Source organism: Nelusetta ayraudi, unplaced genomic scaffold (assembly GCF_046127955.1).
Source record: "Nelusetta ayraudi isolate G7.1 ecotype Tasmania unplaced genomic scaffold, CSIRO-AGI_Nayr_v1 ptg000009l, whole genome shotgun sequence".
In the NCBI taxonomy this organism is placed as follows: Eukaryota; Metazoa; Chordata; class Actinopteri; order Tetraodontiformes; family Monacanthidae; genus Nelusetta; species Nelusetta ayraudi.
In genome coordinates this window covers 347,405-364,331 of record NW_027466059.1, presented here as the reverse complement: position 1 = coordinate 364,331, position 16,927 = coordinate 347,405, and the positions used below count along the sequence as shown (strand labels likewise).

General features: G+C 43.9%; 3 protein-coding genes across 4 annotated transcripts; 1 reads left to right on the top strand and 2 right to left on the bottom strand.

Moving 5' to 3' along the window:
• Nucleotides 1-398: 398 nt before the first annotated feature.
• Nucleotides 399-2,429, bottom strand: bida (BH3 interacting domain death agonist). The gene is made up of 4 exons (XM_076019183.1): nucleotides 2,225-2,429; nucleotides 1,700-1,967; nucleotides 1,159-1,274; nucleotides 399-799 (listed from the first exon to the last, which is right to left on the bottom strand). Exons 2-4 carry the CDS (start codon nucleotides 1,959-1,961, stop codon nucleotides 602-604), a joined length of 576 nt encoding a protein of 191 aa, XP_075875298.1. The 5' UTR covers nucleotides 1,962-1,967; nucleotides 2,225-2,429; the 3' UTR covers nucleotides 399-601.
• Nucleotides 2,430-2,962: 533 nt separating this feature from the next.
• On the bottom strand, nucleotides 2,963-7,470 carry wee2 (WEE2 oocyte meiosis inhibiting kinase). 2 transcript variants are annotated; one of them, XM_076019175.1, is made up of 12 exons: nucleotides 7,339-7,470; nucleotides 6,351-6,653; nucleotides 6,016-6,227; nucleotides 5,791-5,848; nucleotides 5,276-5,445; nucleotides 5,060-5,181; nucleotides 4,784-4,930; nucleotides 4,564-4,686; nucleotides 4,398-4,483; nucleotides 3,787-3,957; nucleotides 3,503-3,651; nucleotides 2,963-3,423 (listed from the first exon to the last, which is right to left on the bottom strand). In XM_076019175.1, exons 2-12 carry the CDS (start codon nucleotides 6,642-6,644, stop codon nucleotides 3,246-3,248), a joined length of 1,710 nt encoding a protein of 569 aa, XP_075875290.1. In that variant the 5' UTR covers nucleotides 6,645-6,653; nucleotides 7,339-7,470; the 3' UTR covers nucleotides 2,963-3,245. The 2 variants fall into 2 exon arrangements, with proteins under 2 accessions (XP_075875290.1, XP_075875291.1); XM_076019176.1 differs by having other exon boundaries at nucleotides 3,820-3,957.
• A 948-nt stretch (nucleotides 7,471-8,418) lies between these two features.
• dennd11 (DENN domain containing 11) lies at nucleotides 8,419-15,997 on the top strand. The gene is made up of 9 exons (XM_076019173.1): nucleotides 8,419-9,068; nucleotides 9,693-9,792; nucleotides 9,889-10,047; nucleotides 11,647-11,800; nucleotides 11,873-12,011; nucleotides 12,093-12,224; nucleotides 12,592-12,742; nucleotides 12,968-13,036; nucleotides 13,647-15,997. The coding sequence occupies exons 1-9, from the start codon at nucleotides 8,651-8,653 to the stop codon at nucleotides 13,840-13,842; spliced, it is 1,518 nt and encodes a 505-aa protein (XP_075875288.1). The 5' UTR covers nucleotides 8,419-8,650; the 3' UTR covers nucleotides 13,843-15,997.
• Nucleotides 15,998-16,927: the final 930 nt, after the last annotated feature.

Below are 16,927 nucleotides of genomic sequence, written 5' to 3'. Positions count from 1 at the left end.
AATGTTGAGTGGAACTGGTGCAGTTCCAAACTAAAAATAAGAACTCAATTTTCAACAAAAGAAAAGATTGAAAAAAATAAAATAAAAATGTAATGTAGGCATTCATCAACCAGCTAAGTAAGTAAGTAAGTGCAACACTTCCTGGTTTGTGGAAGAGGCTTAGTCACGACCAAACCCTACCCATGACTAACAGGTCAGGCCATCTTGAAAAGGAACTTTTTCAAATGATATTTACTTCGCACTTCACAACAGGATCAAGTCAAACTCAAAGGCCTGGAATGAGTGTGAATAAAAGTTTTATTCACGTTTATGTTAAACGTGCATGAGCATTAATATTCATAGTATAAGTACAAAATAAAAAAAAATAGAGAAGACAAGAAGGAATGAGAAAGATTACAAACATCTTTTTTTTTTCACTAAATCAACTGAAATGACATGCATCAAAAAACAAAATTCATTTTTTTCAAACGTTTTCACTTCTGCTATGGAAGCAATCCCTTGAGAGTAGAGTGGTCCGGAGAATCAAAATGGCAGTTTGATGTTTTGATCTTCTCACTTCAAGTGGTATTGGGTGATTCCCTCTCATTGTGCAGCTGAGGAGTCACCTGGGCCTCCTGTGGCTGATGTACTGCAGCATTGTGTCAAAGAGGCTCCTTGTCAGAGATGGCACCAGCTCACAAACTCCCTTCACCAGTGTGAGAGTGAGGGCCAGCATGACTTTCTCCTGTGCCAGTTCGATGGGAATAACACCTTGACTCAGGGCCTGGTCCACTCCTGTGGAAAGTTTGTCCTTCCAGTTCTGTGACATAAAAAGGCACATGTTTATATGTTATCTAACTAAATATGAAATCCAGCAAAGGAAAAATACATAATAATAAATAACTTTACTTTTAACTATACTGTGCTGCATTGTCACTAGACAGAAAACATAAGTGATATTTATTATACCAAACAATTATGATTTGAAGATTCTTATATACAGCATCTTGAGAAAATTAGACTGATTATAGTGGTTTAATGCTAGAAACTGTTTGACATTGTATTTCAATGTACCTAATTTGTAATCATGCAGACTAAACTCTGATCCTTTAACACCCGTCAATCTTGCTTTACTGTGTCAACAACAACAACAACAACAACAACAACAAAAACACTCACATGCAATGGAGAGTTCTGCAGGGTCCAGCTCAGGTTCTGTGCTGCCTGAGCCACAACATCTTGCTCAAACTGGTCTGCGATTACTCTTATCTCTGCTGCCACCTCCTGGATAGCTGCTACATCACATGAACATTTCCGGGAAACCACATTCAACAATAAGAGCACTTCAGCCAAACACTTTATATTCACCAGCAAGTGACAGTAGGATTAGTATTGCTATTCGCTGAATCATTTTTAATTGAATTGTATCAAACAGAAACATACTACATACCGTGTATAAACACGTTGGCAGAACTTAAACGGTCAAAAATAAAACTTATTATTGTCGCAAAAATAATATATGACCTCGGTTTGAGGTGCATGAATTGGGTATCAAATGGACAGTAATGATAATGACACGACAGATAGCTGTCACTTCCTGTTTCACTCTGTGTGTAAATTCTGGGGCTCTTAGCTTGACTTGTTTTGAAGAAAGTTTTATTCACCGTTACAATCCTAGCTAACCGGGGATTCGTTGGGTTAAATGTAATTCAATGCTCACCGGGCCGCTGGGGTCCGACGAAAGGCTGGAGGTCGCCCAACCAAGCAGAGATGTTTGGGTTTGGGGACGAGTGTCCATCGGTTTCCAGGTACCCGTCTTCTAAGACCTCACGGCTGACACCATTGGAATTTATGTCCCGGTCAGAATTAAATTCCCGGCTCACTGAGAGTAGCTCCTTTTGGCACTCTGCATTTCCACAGCCCGCTTGAAGGAAGGCGAGGGAGACTAGGGCAACATACTGGTCACAGACAGTAGCATCCATTTCGACCTAATGACACATTATCAAATCGTTAGGTGGTTTCACGTCGATACGGAAACCGACCACACATTGGAAAAGTAAAAGGCAGTTCAACCGAGATTATCTGGAAGTTGTAACGTGTGCTCTTTAATAAAAAATTAAAAAAAAAAAAAAAAAAAAAAAAAAAAAAGCTGAACTTTGCTCACTACTTGTAAAACTGTACGTAGCAAAAGCAAGCCAAAAGCTAACGCTAATGCTAACTTTTCGTTTAACTTCAATTGACTTACAGTGAGCGGGTCACAGCGGAGGAAGCTTGTAAATCCCTCTTCTGGAATTAAGTTTAGAGAGGAAAGTATCAGGTTGATTCGTTTGAATCCAATTTGTCTGTGGCTTTTCGACGTGAACTCGGCCGATGTAGCAGATGCTGCTGCTGCGGCGGCGGCGGCTGCAACAGCACCACTAGCGACTGCTTCTGTTGTTTTCGTGTGTCACCGCACGCATGTGAGGCTTAAAACAAGCGCGGCAGCCCGGAGGACGAATCCACTTCTTCCTTTCGCTTTCGTGCTCGTTGCTGTGGAAACGGGGGGGGGGGGGGGGCTGGATACGTTTTTACTAACAAGGGAAAAACTCGTTTTAATATGATTGAGGGCGTACGGTTGTGTGTATCTGCACATTATGACCGTTTAATCCAGATAAAAAGCATCTGGAATTACATTCAGGCACACGATTACTTTGGGCACGGCCACTGAGATGCAGATTGTCCTACTTCGCCCAGTCAAAAACGCAGAAGCCTACAAATACAACCCGTCCTGCGTTTCTTCGTGCGGAGATATATCACTTGGCTTGTCAGTGGTTAGTGTTAAAGTTGAACTTAATTTACATTTTTCGGAGAGTTTACACAGTTCGTTGCACTTCCAGATAAGAGAAATCACAGGATTGGAAAACCCCTGTTGTTCCCTCGGAGTTCGGGCGATTGCCTTTATTGCGCCTCTGGCGGGCCAAAACTGAAATGAACCTGAGAAAAATAGGTTTAAAATTTTTATTTACAGTTTGAAAAAAAAAAAAAAAAATAGAGTGAAACTGACACGTTTTTGAAGTACAGCATGGAAAGGCAGTTCAAAACTGATTGGGATCACTTTAAAATCTGACTAAACCTTTAAATCCAAGAGGCTTCATAGTCCTTTATACACATTCTCCAGTGACATTTGATGAGCCGGGATTTACCAGTTTAACACTCAGACACACTGCGTTTGCTTTCTTGCCTCTTCGTAAAGCAGACACCTTTTAGCAGTGAGAGTTGCTGTATCTCTACATGGACAGCTGCCTGTTGGTTCCTGTGCAATTGAAGCTCATGGAACGTGTCGTCTGCCTTCCAACTAGCCTCCCTCCAGCCCTGGAGAGGGAATTCATCTTAGCGGGGGGTTCCAGCCCCGAGGGAAGGATGGGTGTGGGTGACAAAGCAGCTTGACGAGCCTCTTGGAGCTCCCTGCAAGGAAAACCAGAACACGTTAGCAAGACAGAAGTAAACAGATGATACTGCACGGAGCTTTGTGTCTCTTTCCTACTTTTCAAGCATGGCTGTCCTAAACTTCTCTACGTTAAGCTCTCTGCGTAGCTGAGCAGCTAGCCTCCCGGTCCTCTCTTCCCTCAGCACTGCGTGCTTGCAAAGATCCCTGGCTGACGGACGCTTTGTCGGGTCTGGATCCAGTAACAACTGTGAGGAGGAAGATGAGAAGTGTTTTTCCATCATATGTACAAGCAGCAGAATCATTTTTAAGTGCCATTCCCCAGAGGTAGCAGTTGAATAATGTTTCCACTTTGATTTAGAAATCTCAGCCAAAGCAGGCACCTGGAGTAAGCTTCTGAGGGGAGGTGAAAGCACCTGTGGCAGTTCGGGGAGCTTCCCCTCTCTCAGGCAGTGCCACTCATTTCCATTTTGTGGCAGTGGAGCAGCACCAGCTGCCAGCAGTACAGTGAGGCCCAGAGCAAAGACATCTGCCTTTGGGAGGTTGCTGTAATCCTAGGAAGAAGACAGATTGCTGAAATGAACAGGTAAAAAAAAACTAAAAAGGAACAAAAACACAAGGGCCTCAAATTAGACGCAGAGGCTTAATCCCTTGAGCGCACGAACTTGGAATACTAGATGGAATAATTCTTATCTCAAATATCCATCTGGTAAAGAACACACTATTCAAAAAAAATATTTTTATTCCTGCTACATCAGCAAGAAGCTACAGTAGATCAAGGCCTCCTACCGCCCACGTCACCCACCAGGGCAACATGCCTCATGGTGTAGTCAAAGTAATATAAAGCTGGCTCGCAGCAAAATCCATGAAGTCTCACAACAGAAAATAAAGTCCATCTACGGAATATCTGCAATATGGATCAATTAGACTTCATCATTCAAACCTGAGGTGATCCAGCTTCACTGAAGGCTTTTGAGAACATACAATTTCTTACCTCGTGCAAGACCTCCCGGGCCAAAAAGCGGCTGTCACCTTCCTCAACTTGGGGGCTGCTAGTCGATGTCACATGACCCAGATCCCCTGCAGACAATGCTAAATATGAGACCGAACTACAGAGCAATACTGAGACCAGAAAATAAACACACCAACATTTATAATACCAATTTTATAAACAACTGCTGCGCCAGTGCTTCCGTTCTCTTCCTTCTCCGCCTCCTCCTCCTCTTCACTGTCTGCGTCACCTGCAGCACTTGTGCAGGGGCGTTGGCATATGAATATATTACCTACAATGAATCGGAGCAAAAAACAAAAAAGGATACTTTTAACACTGGACAATAAATACAACTATATGGGGGGAAAAATGGAAATGCGTAAACATACTTGGTTTGATGTCCAGGTGCACAAGGCCCAAGGAGTGGATGTATTTTAGCCCCATAGACACTTGCAACAGCAGATCTTTGAGCTCTGCCTCTGAGAACAGTTTTCCTTCAATCTCTTTTTTAACAATGACATCAAAGAGACTTCCGCCTGCACGCACACAGACAAATGAAACACACGCTGACGCTTCCGGAGCCACATTATTCTGTGTAGTTCACAACCTACGACTTATTTAGAATTGTAATCAAGTAGTCAAGCCTCCCTAAAATGTGAACCTACCATCACAGTATTCGTTCTGGATGATCATGTGGTCATCCTCTGCCCATGCTGAATAATAGCGGACAACGTGTGGGTGGTGCCCAAGAACTGCATGTGCATACACTTCCTTTAGGGCCAACTGCCTGTGAGGACATCATTCAGTCATCACTTCCAGAACAATACTTCAGGAAGAACACACACAACAAAAAAAAGGTGTACAGGATGCTGCTGACTCACTCATTGGCAGAGCCCGCCAGGGGTTGGCGGGAGCGTTTTATGGCGTACAAGCAACCATCCAGCCTCTTCACGCACTTGTAAACTGCCCCGAACTCACCCACGCCAATAGACTCCAGCTCAAGGAACTCACTCTCGTAGCGTGACAGCATGAACGCTTGGACAGCTCGTCTCTGCCAGATAAACAGACGCAGGGGCGTGTGGTTTGACAAAGAGAAATGTCTAAATGGAGGAACAGACGTCACAGAGCAGCTCAATCTGCAGTTAGATCACAGCCAGAGAGTCTCCAGTTATGGTCAGACTTTCATTTTTCTTACAAAAAAGGGAAAAGCATAAGAGGGCGGAACATTTTTTTTTTGGTTTGTTTGTGGAGATTCCTTTGAGAAATCCCGGAAGCACGACTGGCAGCATATAATTTTGGAAAAAACAAGAACTGAGGAGGCGGCTGATGACAAAGCCTGATGATGAAATCATATCAGATAGAACTACCTCTCCTGGAATGACAAAAATAGGCGTACCTTTGGCGGGAGAAAGGCTTCATCATCCTCTTCCGATGACGTTAAGCTGTGTTTCAACCTGGAAGAGGAAGAGGGCCTTTTTACACCTGAACAAACCACGCATGAGAATAAATGAGTGGGATGATTGCGACAGATAGATGGACAGCCCTCGTAAAACAAGTACACTTCAGTAGGGCTCATTCAAAAGTTGTGTTTGTGAAAAACAGATTTTAATGCAGCACTTACCTGCGTCCGTAATCGTCATCATCGTCACTCCTGCAGCTGCTCCTCCACTGCAGCTCACTGTTCCTGCGGACTGTTATAGGGGTGAAGGGGTTCACATTGACAGATGGTGCCTGGATGTAGTTAGTGGCAGCGGCGGAGCCGAAACGCAGGGTTTTCTGAGAGCAGCGTATCTTAGTTGTGGAGAAAGGTTGGGATGACTTGGACAGCAGGCTCTAGAAGTGAGGAAATGCACAAAATGAACATATTTGTTTTGTTGACGTTGAGATTCACCGTGGGAGGGTGTGGGGGGTAATTTGAAGACCAAGGGTCGCTTTGAATATCTTGGAGGTTCTCACCTTCGGTGTGCTGGGAGAGTCGCACAGCCTCAGTTTTTTCCAGGAGGCGTAAGGTATGGGGCTGACGCATTGTAAAGGTGAGCCCACTGTGCGACTTCTACTGCGATGCCGTTGCGTTCTTGGGGTCCTGCAGGCCGAGCTGGGGCTCCCATATCTGGGGCTGCGAGTGCTCGGACTGGGAATCTTGGAACTGCGAATCCTGGTGGTGTAGTCATCGGAGCTGTTGTCACTGCTGCTCCCTTCCTCTCTCTTGAAGTTCAGCCGCTGGCTGATCCCGTCAAAGAGTGTTGCCATTCTCACAGCCTTAATTCCACAGATTCCATTAAAAACAACAACAACAACAACTTGTTCCTATTCATCAATTTAGAAGAAGTACTTTAAATAAAAAATATTTTTCATATAATATTTAATTGCAAGGATGCGTTTAGGTATTTTATATTACCATAACATAATAAATCAAGCTAATAATTTCAAGCTAAAAAAAGTTTCTGAAAAAAAAAACAGAGCCGTCAACACTAATTTTAGTTTTTATCTATGCGCTTAGTGTTCTTTATTACTTTGTTAGCCTCAGTTGTCTAATTATTTTATCGTTTTATTAATTTTTGTATTTTTTTTTTTCATTTGTTTGTATTTGTCATTGTGTGTGTTATTTCTTCTGACCTGCCAGGGACTGCAGATGGAAAATAACCTCTGACTAATTCTGGCATATTTACATGTACGTGTTCATCAATATGCGTTGTCCCTTTTAAATAAATAAATAAATAAATAAAGAAGAAAAAAGTCGTCTGAACTTGTACAATTATAAACTGATTTCATAACGTTTACGTTATGGGGAGAGTAGCACATCTAGGACGTTTAACGTTGATCAAACCTGTCTACGTAAGTGATGTTATAAGTCCTAAACTCACACAACATCGTCACTGAACAAAAGTTAGATTTAAAAAATAGAAGAAAGAAGTGCGTTTATCGTGTGCGTGTGTATACTCACGAACGTAACGCCTTCCCCCTGCGCCACCACGCGCGAAATTAGCGTCCTGAATGAAAACAAACTTCCTGTATCAATGTTACAGGTCTACCGGTGAGTCCATCCTGTGCTCTGATTGGCTGAAGTGGATTGGCTACACACCTGACCCGTTACTGGGCTTTTGTAGAACCCGGAAGAATTTTGCGCATAACCTCTACAGGGGTGACAGTCTTACTAGAAATGAATTCCAATTTAAAGAAAGTGGCTCATAATACTTAATATAATGATAATTAGTGTAACTTTAAAACATATTTAAGATATCATAGTCTGCAATATGGATATTAAAACACAGAAAGGAAGACTAAGCAAAGTTAAAATAAGTTTATTTTATTTAAAAAAAAAATTATCTTTGTTTTATTTGAAGAGGACAATGCACATTAATTTACATTCCTGTTACTTTCCTGTCAATGTGCCGTTGTTAGCAGTCCACTGGCCTGATGTTAAGAGCCATAAAAAAAAAAAACGAGACAAGGGTCATATTATATAAAAAAAATAGGGACACGGGAGACATAAAATTAAAGTAAACACAACAGACAATGACACTAACTAGGAGACAGTCAATACAGATACATACATGACCATTATGAACCATTATGTACGGTGCAGTTAATAAATTTACAATTGGCGAGATGGAACTGTCAGGAATGGATAATTGAGACAGAGGTGCAGCAATGCAAAGACCAGAGGAGGGTTTCTTGTTGGAGTTGTGCTAAGATGGACTAAGAAACAACACAAAACCAAAGATGTACAGTGTATTAAAGTGCTGCAGTGCTCATGGAAGACGTTGAGGTTCAGGATTTACTGTCAGAGTTAAGTAAATGGGATGTAGGTGCAACAATGCAAAGACTAGTTTCACAGAACACAAGTGTATGTATAACAAACTGCAACATCGCAAGTATCTTATCCCTCTTTATTTTTTTAGATGTTAACCCTACAATAATTAAAACTTTAAGCAAGATAATCCCACTAGAACCACAATTAGGTCATGGTATTAGGTAAATAGTAAGATAGACACGTGGGCGGAAGTGGACTACGTCATCAAAACAGTGAGACAGGCGGAGGGAGAGCAGCTCGTCAGTGGATGTGACACGCTTACCAATACATAGAAAACAAGCGGCGAGCAGCAGGAAACCATGATCCGGCTCCAGCACCGTGTTTAGTCACATCGATCCGAGCGAACAGCGGACTGTTGTCGCGTCTTCCAACCGTTTGGGAAGCCACCAAAGGCGGCCGCAGCAGCAGCAGCAGCCACAGCAGCAGCAGCAGCAGCAGCATAATGGTGAAGCAATCGGACCGAGCTCCGCTGCTGGACTGGGAGGAGATCCCGCCGCCCGATCCGAACCAGGCGTGCCCGCCGCCAGCACAGCCGCCGCCCGCTTCCCTGCCGCGGGACGAAGACGCACCGCCGCGGAAAAAAAGTTCGCAGGCATCCGGGCGACGCGCCGCGACCGACGCCTTGGCTGGCACTGGGTGGAGCAGCAAGTCCACCGCCATCACCTGCACCCCGGCCAAGTGTGGAACAGCTGTCGTCGCCGGAGGGAACGGAGGCTCGGGCCGCCCGCAGACCGTGCTCTGTGGGCAGCCTCTCGGGAGGGACCGTGCCGTCCCGTTCCCCGGCCTGTTGGTGAGGGACCAGTGGGAGGAAAAAGACCAGATCGTAGCTGTGTTTGTGGTGACGTTCGACACGAGATCGGGTAGGTAATAAAACGCCACGGGACGGTGGATTTGATGAGGATCATACAAAAAAAGAAAGAAAAAAAAGCTTATTTCCTGAAATGTCCACCTTGTTATCGTGAGGAGTCGGCCCATTTCGTTTTATAATGGGTTTTTTTTTTTTAGGGCGTCATGACGCTGGAGTAAATGGGCATCGATTAGAACAGGTGGGGCCAGGGAGCATTTTACTTCGCAAGGCGTTGAAAAATCGTTTCACGTTTGATCGACCAGCCCAATTGCCAAAGATTGTATTCGGGATGGTTAAAAGAATGTTTATTTTGTCACATACCAGGGATAACTTGACGTTTATTGCTGAATGTCATCATTTGTGGTTAATAAAAAGGCAGGTCACAATAGAATGAAGCACTAGGATATCTGTGATTGATGTGTGTGAAGTTAATGTGTAGCTACACTGACTCATTTTATTCCGTCTCTGACCTCTTGGCAAAGGCAAAACTGGCCAGAGTATTTTTTGTATATAATTTTGGGACGTAATAGCATGTTTAAGTTTCTTTTCTTTCACTGTGTGTGTGTGTGTGTGTGTGTGTGTGTGTGTGTGTGTGTGTGTGTGTGTGTGTGTGTGTGTGTGTGTGTGTGTGTGGTAGGTAACATGGTGGAGTTCTGCCTGCCTCACGACATCGACCTGGACGGGGTTGAGTTCAAGTCGATGGCCAGCGGCTCCCATCGGATCACCAATGACTTCATGTACGTATTTCCCCACTTGTTTTCCGACTGACAGATGTCGGCCACTCTGCATCAATCAATCCCTCACCCGTCTGGCTTTGCCTCCTCCTCGGCCAGATACTTCCGTAAGGGCTGCTACTTTGGTCTGGCTTGTTTTGCCAACATGCCCGTGGAGAGTGAGCTGGAGCGAGGGGCCCGGATGAAGTCGGTGGGGATCCTGTGTCCCTCCTACACTCTGCTCTACCGCTACATGCACTTCCTGGAGAACCAAGTCAGGTCAGACATGTCCTGTCTATATTTGTCTATTTTAGCACCTGTGGTCCATCCTGTTTGTGCCCAGCGTAGCATATTTATCGCTGTGATGTGCCCACCTCCTTTTGTTGTTGTTGTTGGGTTTTTTTTGGTCCATCTATTAAACATGAGCCCCAGTTACAGCTTCAGTCGCAGAAGCTTGTAACGCACGCTGCGCTTGTGTCGAGCGGAAGCACGGAAGCGGACGAGGCCTTGACGGCGTCTCCTGCCTTCGCTAACCCTGCTGCTCTGTCCTGCTCCTCTCATGCAAAGCCTCATATCCTGCATACCAGGGTGCCACAGTTGGTTAGGTTTTTGCCAAATGAAGCCAAGTAAAAGTGCGTGTGAATTCTAAATGGGCTGCGGTCACCCAGTGCATTTGTGGCCACAGAGGCGTTGCTAGAGACGCGTCAAGCCTGAGCTGACGTGGTTAAACCAAATAGACCTTTAGTGTTTATGTAATACAAGTGGCCTCAATTTTTTCCACAATAGAGGAAAGCACCGAACGCGGTGTGTGATCTTGCATTATGGATGACCTGTGTGACACTCAATTCACTCACCTTATAAACTTCTCATTACATTTTAAGCTACCAGTAGTGTGTGAGCGGGTTTGGGATGTTGTTCCACTTTGTTTTCCTTCCTTATTTATTTAAAGTATTTATCCTTTTGTTTTTGATTGACAGGAAGTAGAGTTGTATTGTTTAGCGTGTTTTTCCAAGCGCAGCAAGAAAGTTAACAGTATGTTTTCTTTGCTTAGGCATGCTTGTTATCTAATGGGCAGTTTTGTGTTGTTGTTTTTTTGTCATTTCACCTTCGTGACCTCAAGTCCCATATTGAGCTTAATTCACTTTACTAATATTTACTTTTTTTTTACTAATGTCATGTCTTTAACCTCCCCGCAAGCGACATCCATTCTTTGCTTCATTTGCTTGCTGTGCCGTTCAGAAAGCGTGTGCTAAAATGCAAAGTTCAAGAAAGATCAACCTTTTGTGATATCACAAAGGGCCAGGTTAGGTTAGTGACAACAATGCTGCCAGCCCAGTGTGAGCACCTTATGGCCGCGTTTTTTTTTTTGCCCCCCACTGAATATCCAACAAAAACTAGGGATGTTAACAATTAATCGATTATCGATTAATTGTTGATTAAGAATTTAATTGATTAAATTGAATTAGTCACAATTAGTTGAACATTTTTTACACGGGTAGTAATATTATTGTAACAGTGTAGTGATAGTCATAATATAGAACAAGTTACTTTTAAACAACTAAAAAATAAAATAAAATAAATGAAATGTGACCCATTAGAAGTCAACCTAAAGTCTGTTGTTACTCTTCACTAGTGTAAAAATTATTTTAATATTTAAGTGTTAAATAATGTGTTCCTTCCTAAACATGCTACTTTCTGGAGGTCAATATTTTTTTTATGTATTATTCAAGGTTGCTCCAGTGCAGTCTAGGAGGAAAGACAAAGATCTGAAAGTGGCAATAGGACCTTTGATGGACCTTTGATCTACCAATCTATAACACTTGGCCTTTTTTTTATTGTTTTCTTTTTCAACTCTCATCCTTTGTTGTTTCCTGACAGACTCCAGCTACAGAGTCCAGGCCAGTACTCCCCACTGGAGGCCTTCTACGAGGACAAGCGGGCCGTCCTTCCCCTGACAGGAAACGGACTGGTGACGGCCTGCCCGGCCTGGAGCGTCACCACCCTCAACCGCTGCATGCACCCCGAAATGAAGGTAGAAAAACAGCAAGGCGACATCCGCGCTCAGCTGAAAAGCAACCCGCTGAACTTGTGACACTTTGTGCAGATAACACACCCGGCTGGCTGCATGTCGCAGTTCATCCAGTTTTTCGGCGAGCAGATCATGGTGCTGTGGAAGTTTGCGCTGCTGCGTAAACGCCTCCTCATCTTCTCTCCTCCGCCCGTGGGTGTGGTCTGCTACAGGGGTGAGACTCTTCACCAAACCAAACCAAACGAGCAAAACAGATTGAATCCGGTTTGATTCGACATTTTTTGCGTTCCTCCAGTGTACTGCTGCTGCTGCCTGGCCAACGTCTCCCTGCCTGGAGTTGGCGTCTCCGTCCCAGAATTAAGACCTTTCTTCTACATCAATGTGGCCGACATCGGCACCCTGGAGACAGAAGTGTCCTATGTTGCCTGTGAGTCAGAGCTGCTGTAGCATTTTCATTTCCAGTTTTCATTTGACGCGAGTGTTCTCCTTTCACTTTAGGTTGAAAGCATAAGCTTGAAAAACAACAACACACAAACAGTATTTGTTGGTTTCACTATTTAAGTTCTAGTTTTTTCTCAGCTGTGGTATAAGGAGGATATTATAGGTCAAAACTGTAATATATCTGAATTATGTTGAATTAATGTGTCAATTCTAAAGGGAAAGATAACAGTCTCATTCAAGCAGTTCATGTTGTGGTATTTTACAAATTGCATTTTTTTTTTTTTTGGCGTTAAAAGATAAACATTTTTTATTTCCATTGATGCTTATGAGCCCACTTTCATAACTTCCCCAAGGTACAACAGAAAAGATATTTGAGGAGAAGAAGGATCTGTACGACGTTTACGTCGACAACCAGAACGTGAAAACGCACAGAAGCCACCTGCAGCCGCTGCTGCGACTCAACGCCGCCGACAAGGAGAAGTACAGAAAACTGAGTGAACAGAGGTATGCGATGCACCCATTGATTTTTTTTTTCCCCCTCCCGTTGTCTGATTTTAATACTTCACCACTCCCAAACACAAATTGCACAATAAGCAGAACTCCTGGCCGCTGGGGGTTTTGTCGGACTCCAGGTACTGTCGAGTACACCGGATAATTAAAACGCCAGATGATGCCGTCATTAATTTTGCTCGATGGCTGAAACTATAAACACTCTCCTGCTATCCCCAGGCAACTGTTGCTGTACTCCCAGGAGGTCGGAGAGGACTGCACATCCAACGAAGAGGATCTTTTCATCCTGTGAGTCCCGGACAGACAAAATGCAGCTTTAACTTGACGCTAATGAAGCAAGTTACTTTCCAATTGTAACAATCCTCCTGTTACTGTCATCGTAATCGATTGCATCACAGTATCTGGCCTCTCCACTGTTCTGTCTTCACCAAACCGGTTTGTTCTGCATCAGTCTATTGTGGCATAATAACAGCACGTGCCTTGAAAAATATTAATAACAAAAGAAATTTAGGTTTGGTAATTATGGATTGTAAAACTAGAAATATATTACAAATGCATTTATTACACCAATGTTTTTAAAAAAAAAAAAAAAAAAATATATATATATATATATATATATGTATATTTCCATACATATATATATATATTCCTCTGGTGTTACAACAACTTACCTGTTGTGTTTTTATGTATGTCTGTGTTTTTGTACTTATTTCAATTTTTTTTTTAAATATATATATGGACCTGTGTCTGGAATAAAGTATCTCACGTTACACGAGTGTGCTAGTGCAGCCGCGGTGCTTTAGCAACACTGTACCACACAGTTATGGTGCTATTGCGAAAAGAAACACAGTCCAGTTCTAAAGTGACGCCGCCGCTGCCCGTGTGTCCCCCGTCGCAGGTTCTTCATGGAGCTGAACAACCGCATCTTCCAGACGCTGTCCGATGTGGCCGGCAGCGTGGACCCCACCCTCACCGCCGACCACGTGAGGGCCATGGGGCTGGACCCCCAGGGCGACCGCTCCTTCCTGGTGGACCTGCTGGAGGTGTACGGCGTGGACGTCACGCTGGTCATAGACAGCCCCTGCTGCACCTGAGGGGGGAGATGGAGGGATTGGAGGGAGATGGATGGAGGGAAGGTTGGATGGAGGGAGGATGGATGGACGTACGTGCCTTCAAGGCCCACTGGACACTCGACACTGAAGACACTGCCTCCACACGTGGACTTCCACATCCGTTGCCTGCTGATTCTGTTTTTTTCCGACCCCCTCAGTGTGTCACGGACTAACCGGCGAGGACGTGCGCGTCTCCAGCCCGCGTGGACGGACAGACTGACGGATGGATGGATGGATGGATGACGAGGACACTTTTTTTGCGCGGGCCTGTCGCACAGAACATTGGCGTCCGGCGGCCGCTCAAAAACGTTCTGGCTTTTTGTACCATTTTTATTTTCTCCTTTCGTTAGGGCGTTTTGTTTGACTCTAATTCCAAACCCACGTAGCCACGACTGAAACACTGGATCCATCGTCGCCCTTGCAGCGCCGCTCTCTGGTTCATCTACATTCCACTGTAAATGTGCAGGCAAATACGTTTCCGGGAGGGGATTTTAAAAGAAAATCATTTCCCCATTTTTCCCAGCATTATACACTGTGTGTGGTTTCAGTAACTGAATTCATCTTTTTTTTTTTTTCTTTTTTTTTTTTAAAGGAAGCAATAGGTTTTAAAGTTTGCGGCCGGTTTCACACATCCGCTTCGACGGAAAGCTTTTCTCTCCTGGCTGAATGTGAGCTTCAGCGTTGAAATGCTTGTGGATAAAATGTGAAGAGGAGGAGAAAAGCTGTCATAAAAAAAAAAAAAAATCACTGCTCAGCATCACTTAATATCTGACACTGTGTCGGGAGTTGCGTCACCGTCGCGTCCTGCTTCTCATGCCGGGATGTTCGGCTCCCGAACGTGACTCAGACCTAATGCGAATGCCGCACTGTGTTTACCACTGGACTGTTTCCTGACACACACGACTGTATCTCTTCTTTTTCCTCGATGATGCCGCTGATGACAGAACCAGCATCAATTGAAGTCTGTCTCTGAGCGTATGTTTGTTTCTTGTTCGTTTTCGACAGTCTCTTACGTTTCGACCCCGAACCAGACGCTGGTTCTTCAGCTTGTGTGTCTTCTGCGCTGTTGTTGGGTGGCGGAGGGAGCGCCCCCCCCCCCGATGGAAGCCGCGCGTCCTTTGCCGGTTGATCGGCTTCAAAGGGATCCTCTCCACTGGCCTGCGCTGGCGACAAAGATCTCTTTGTGGTGTCTTTATACTGCAAGGACTGGGCTCAAGCTTTAACTCCCCCCCCCCCCCCCCCCCCCCCCACCACCACTCACTCCTCCTCCCTTTGACAGGCTGTTCCAAACCGACTGTTTTTCCCCTGTTCTTTTCATCGCAGTCCCATTGAGGGGGAACCCGGACCTCCACATGAGCCAGCTGAATATTCCAAATTTCCCCCTGGCAGACTCGTCCGCCTCCCATTTCTTATGTCACCAGCCAGTGAGAACTTTTCATCTCTTTGCTGAAATGATCCAAAACATTTCCTTTTCTTACATTTCAGGGTTTAATAATTTCAAGCCTGGTTGCAAAATGCTTTTTTTTTTTTATATCGTTTGACAAAGACCACAACAGCTCTGGTTTGTTTGATGGAATAAAGGCGAAGGGCATTGAGCTTTGTTTTTGTTTTTTTCTCTTTTTTTTAATGGGGCCTTAAGAAAATGTGATATTCTCAATGACTGCGGCAAAGTGGCCGACACGCCTCCCAGCGCGTCAACAGTACTTGCCGAAAGATTTGACATTTGCGCTCTCCACCCTCTCGACTGAACCCACTGACGCCAGCGAGACCTTCTGCTTTTCAGGTGTTTGTTCGATGTTGACGAGAATGTACACAGCACTCAACACGCACACACACACACACACTCCACTGTATAAAAATGCCTTCCTTGTGAGGCTGTTCACCGACGTGTACCAGCATCACACCGTTTGTACAGCGTTCAGTGCTGCTGAATGTCAGTGGCAGCAGACGCGTCTCCCTCTCGATTGTAAATGTGAATCGTCGGCGTTCACACCGGTAACAAGTCGACACCTTCTACTAATGTGAAGTGCTTGGATGTCTGTATGTGTACACAAGAACTCAAAAGCATGAACAACTGTTAAGTTTACACTGTACTGCCACTGTACGACAATAAAACATGGATACAGATAAAACCTGGCATTGTCTGTCTGCAGAAACACATTTTCCGTCTGCTATCCAAAAAAGGTCACAGCTGTTTTTATATTAGCAAAAGCAGCAACCCTATAAATAATATAAAATATAATCTATTTGATTTGATTTATTTGTTTATTTCGAACAAGTATATAAAAATAAAGATCAGAATTAAAAAAAAAAAACATACAAAAACATTTATACTGTTTGAAAAGGGAATGGGAAAAAGTATAAACTTAGGGAATGGGAAGAAGAACATATACATATTGTATATATATTTTCAGTGTAAAACCACTTTCATAATATTATCAAAATGTGTTCAAATAAACCTGAATAATTCTTTCCAGTAGCATTTATGGTATTTAGTAGTATTTTAGCCCATAAATAAGGACTCTAAGATGTCAATTTACTTTACTTATGTCTTAATACATTATAGCACCATTGTCTGTTTTTTAATGTGTCCCTGATATTCAAAGAAACTCACAAGTCAGGCAATCAAACACATTCACGTGACAGCATCGAACCAGACGCTGTCAACCGCACTTACCTTGTTCAATTTTTTGGGGCAAAAATTAACCTGGCCTTTATATTTTCCTAAACAACCAGATACGACAAGAGTTCCACCACGCAGCCTCTCACTTAATCCTGCAGATTTGCTGTCTACGCCATCTGTCAGATCAGACCCAGGCTCACTGGGGACTCTGCCAAACTCCTGGGCCCTGAATTTGGATCATCTGCAACTCATCTAATATGCAGCAGCATCCTTATGCTCTTGAATACTTTGTCTTTTTACACTTACACTCACACTACCTTGAGACCAGGTACTTTTCGTCCGGCCCTGCAACAGCTGGATGTTTCTAAATCTTACTGGAATGAAGACACTTGGTGCAACAAACTTGAAACTGACTTTGTTTAATTGACTGATATGTAATGCGAC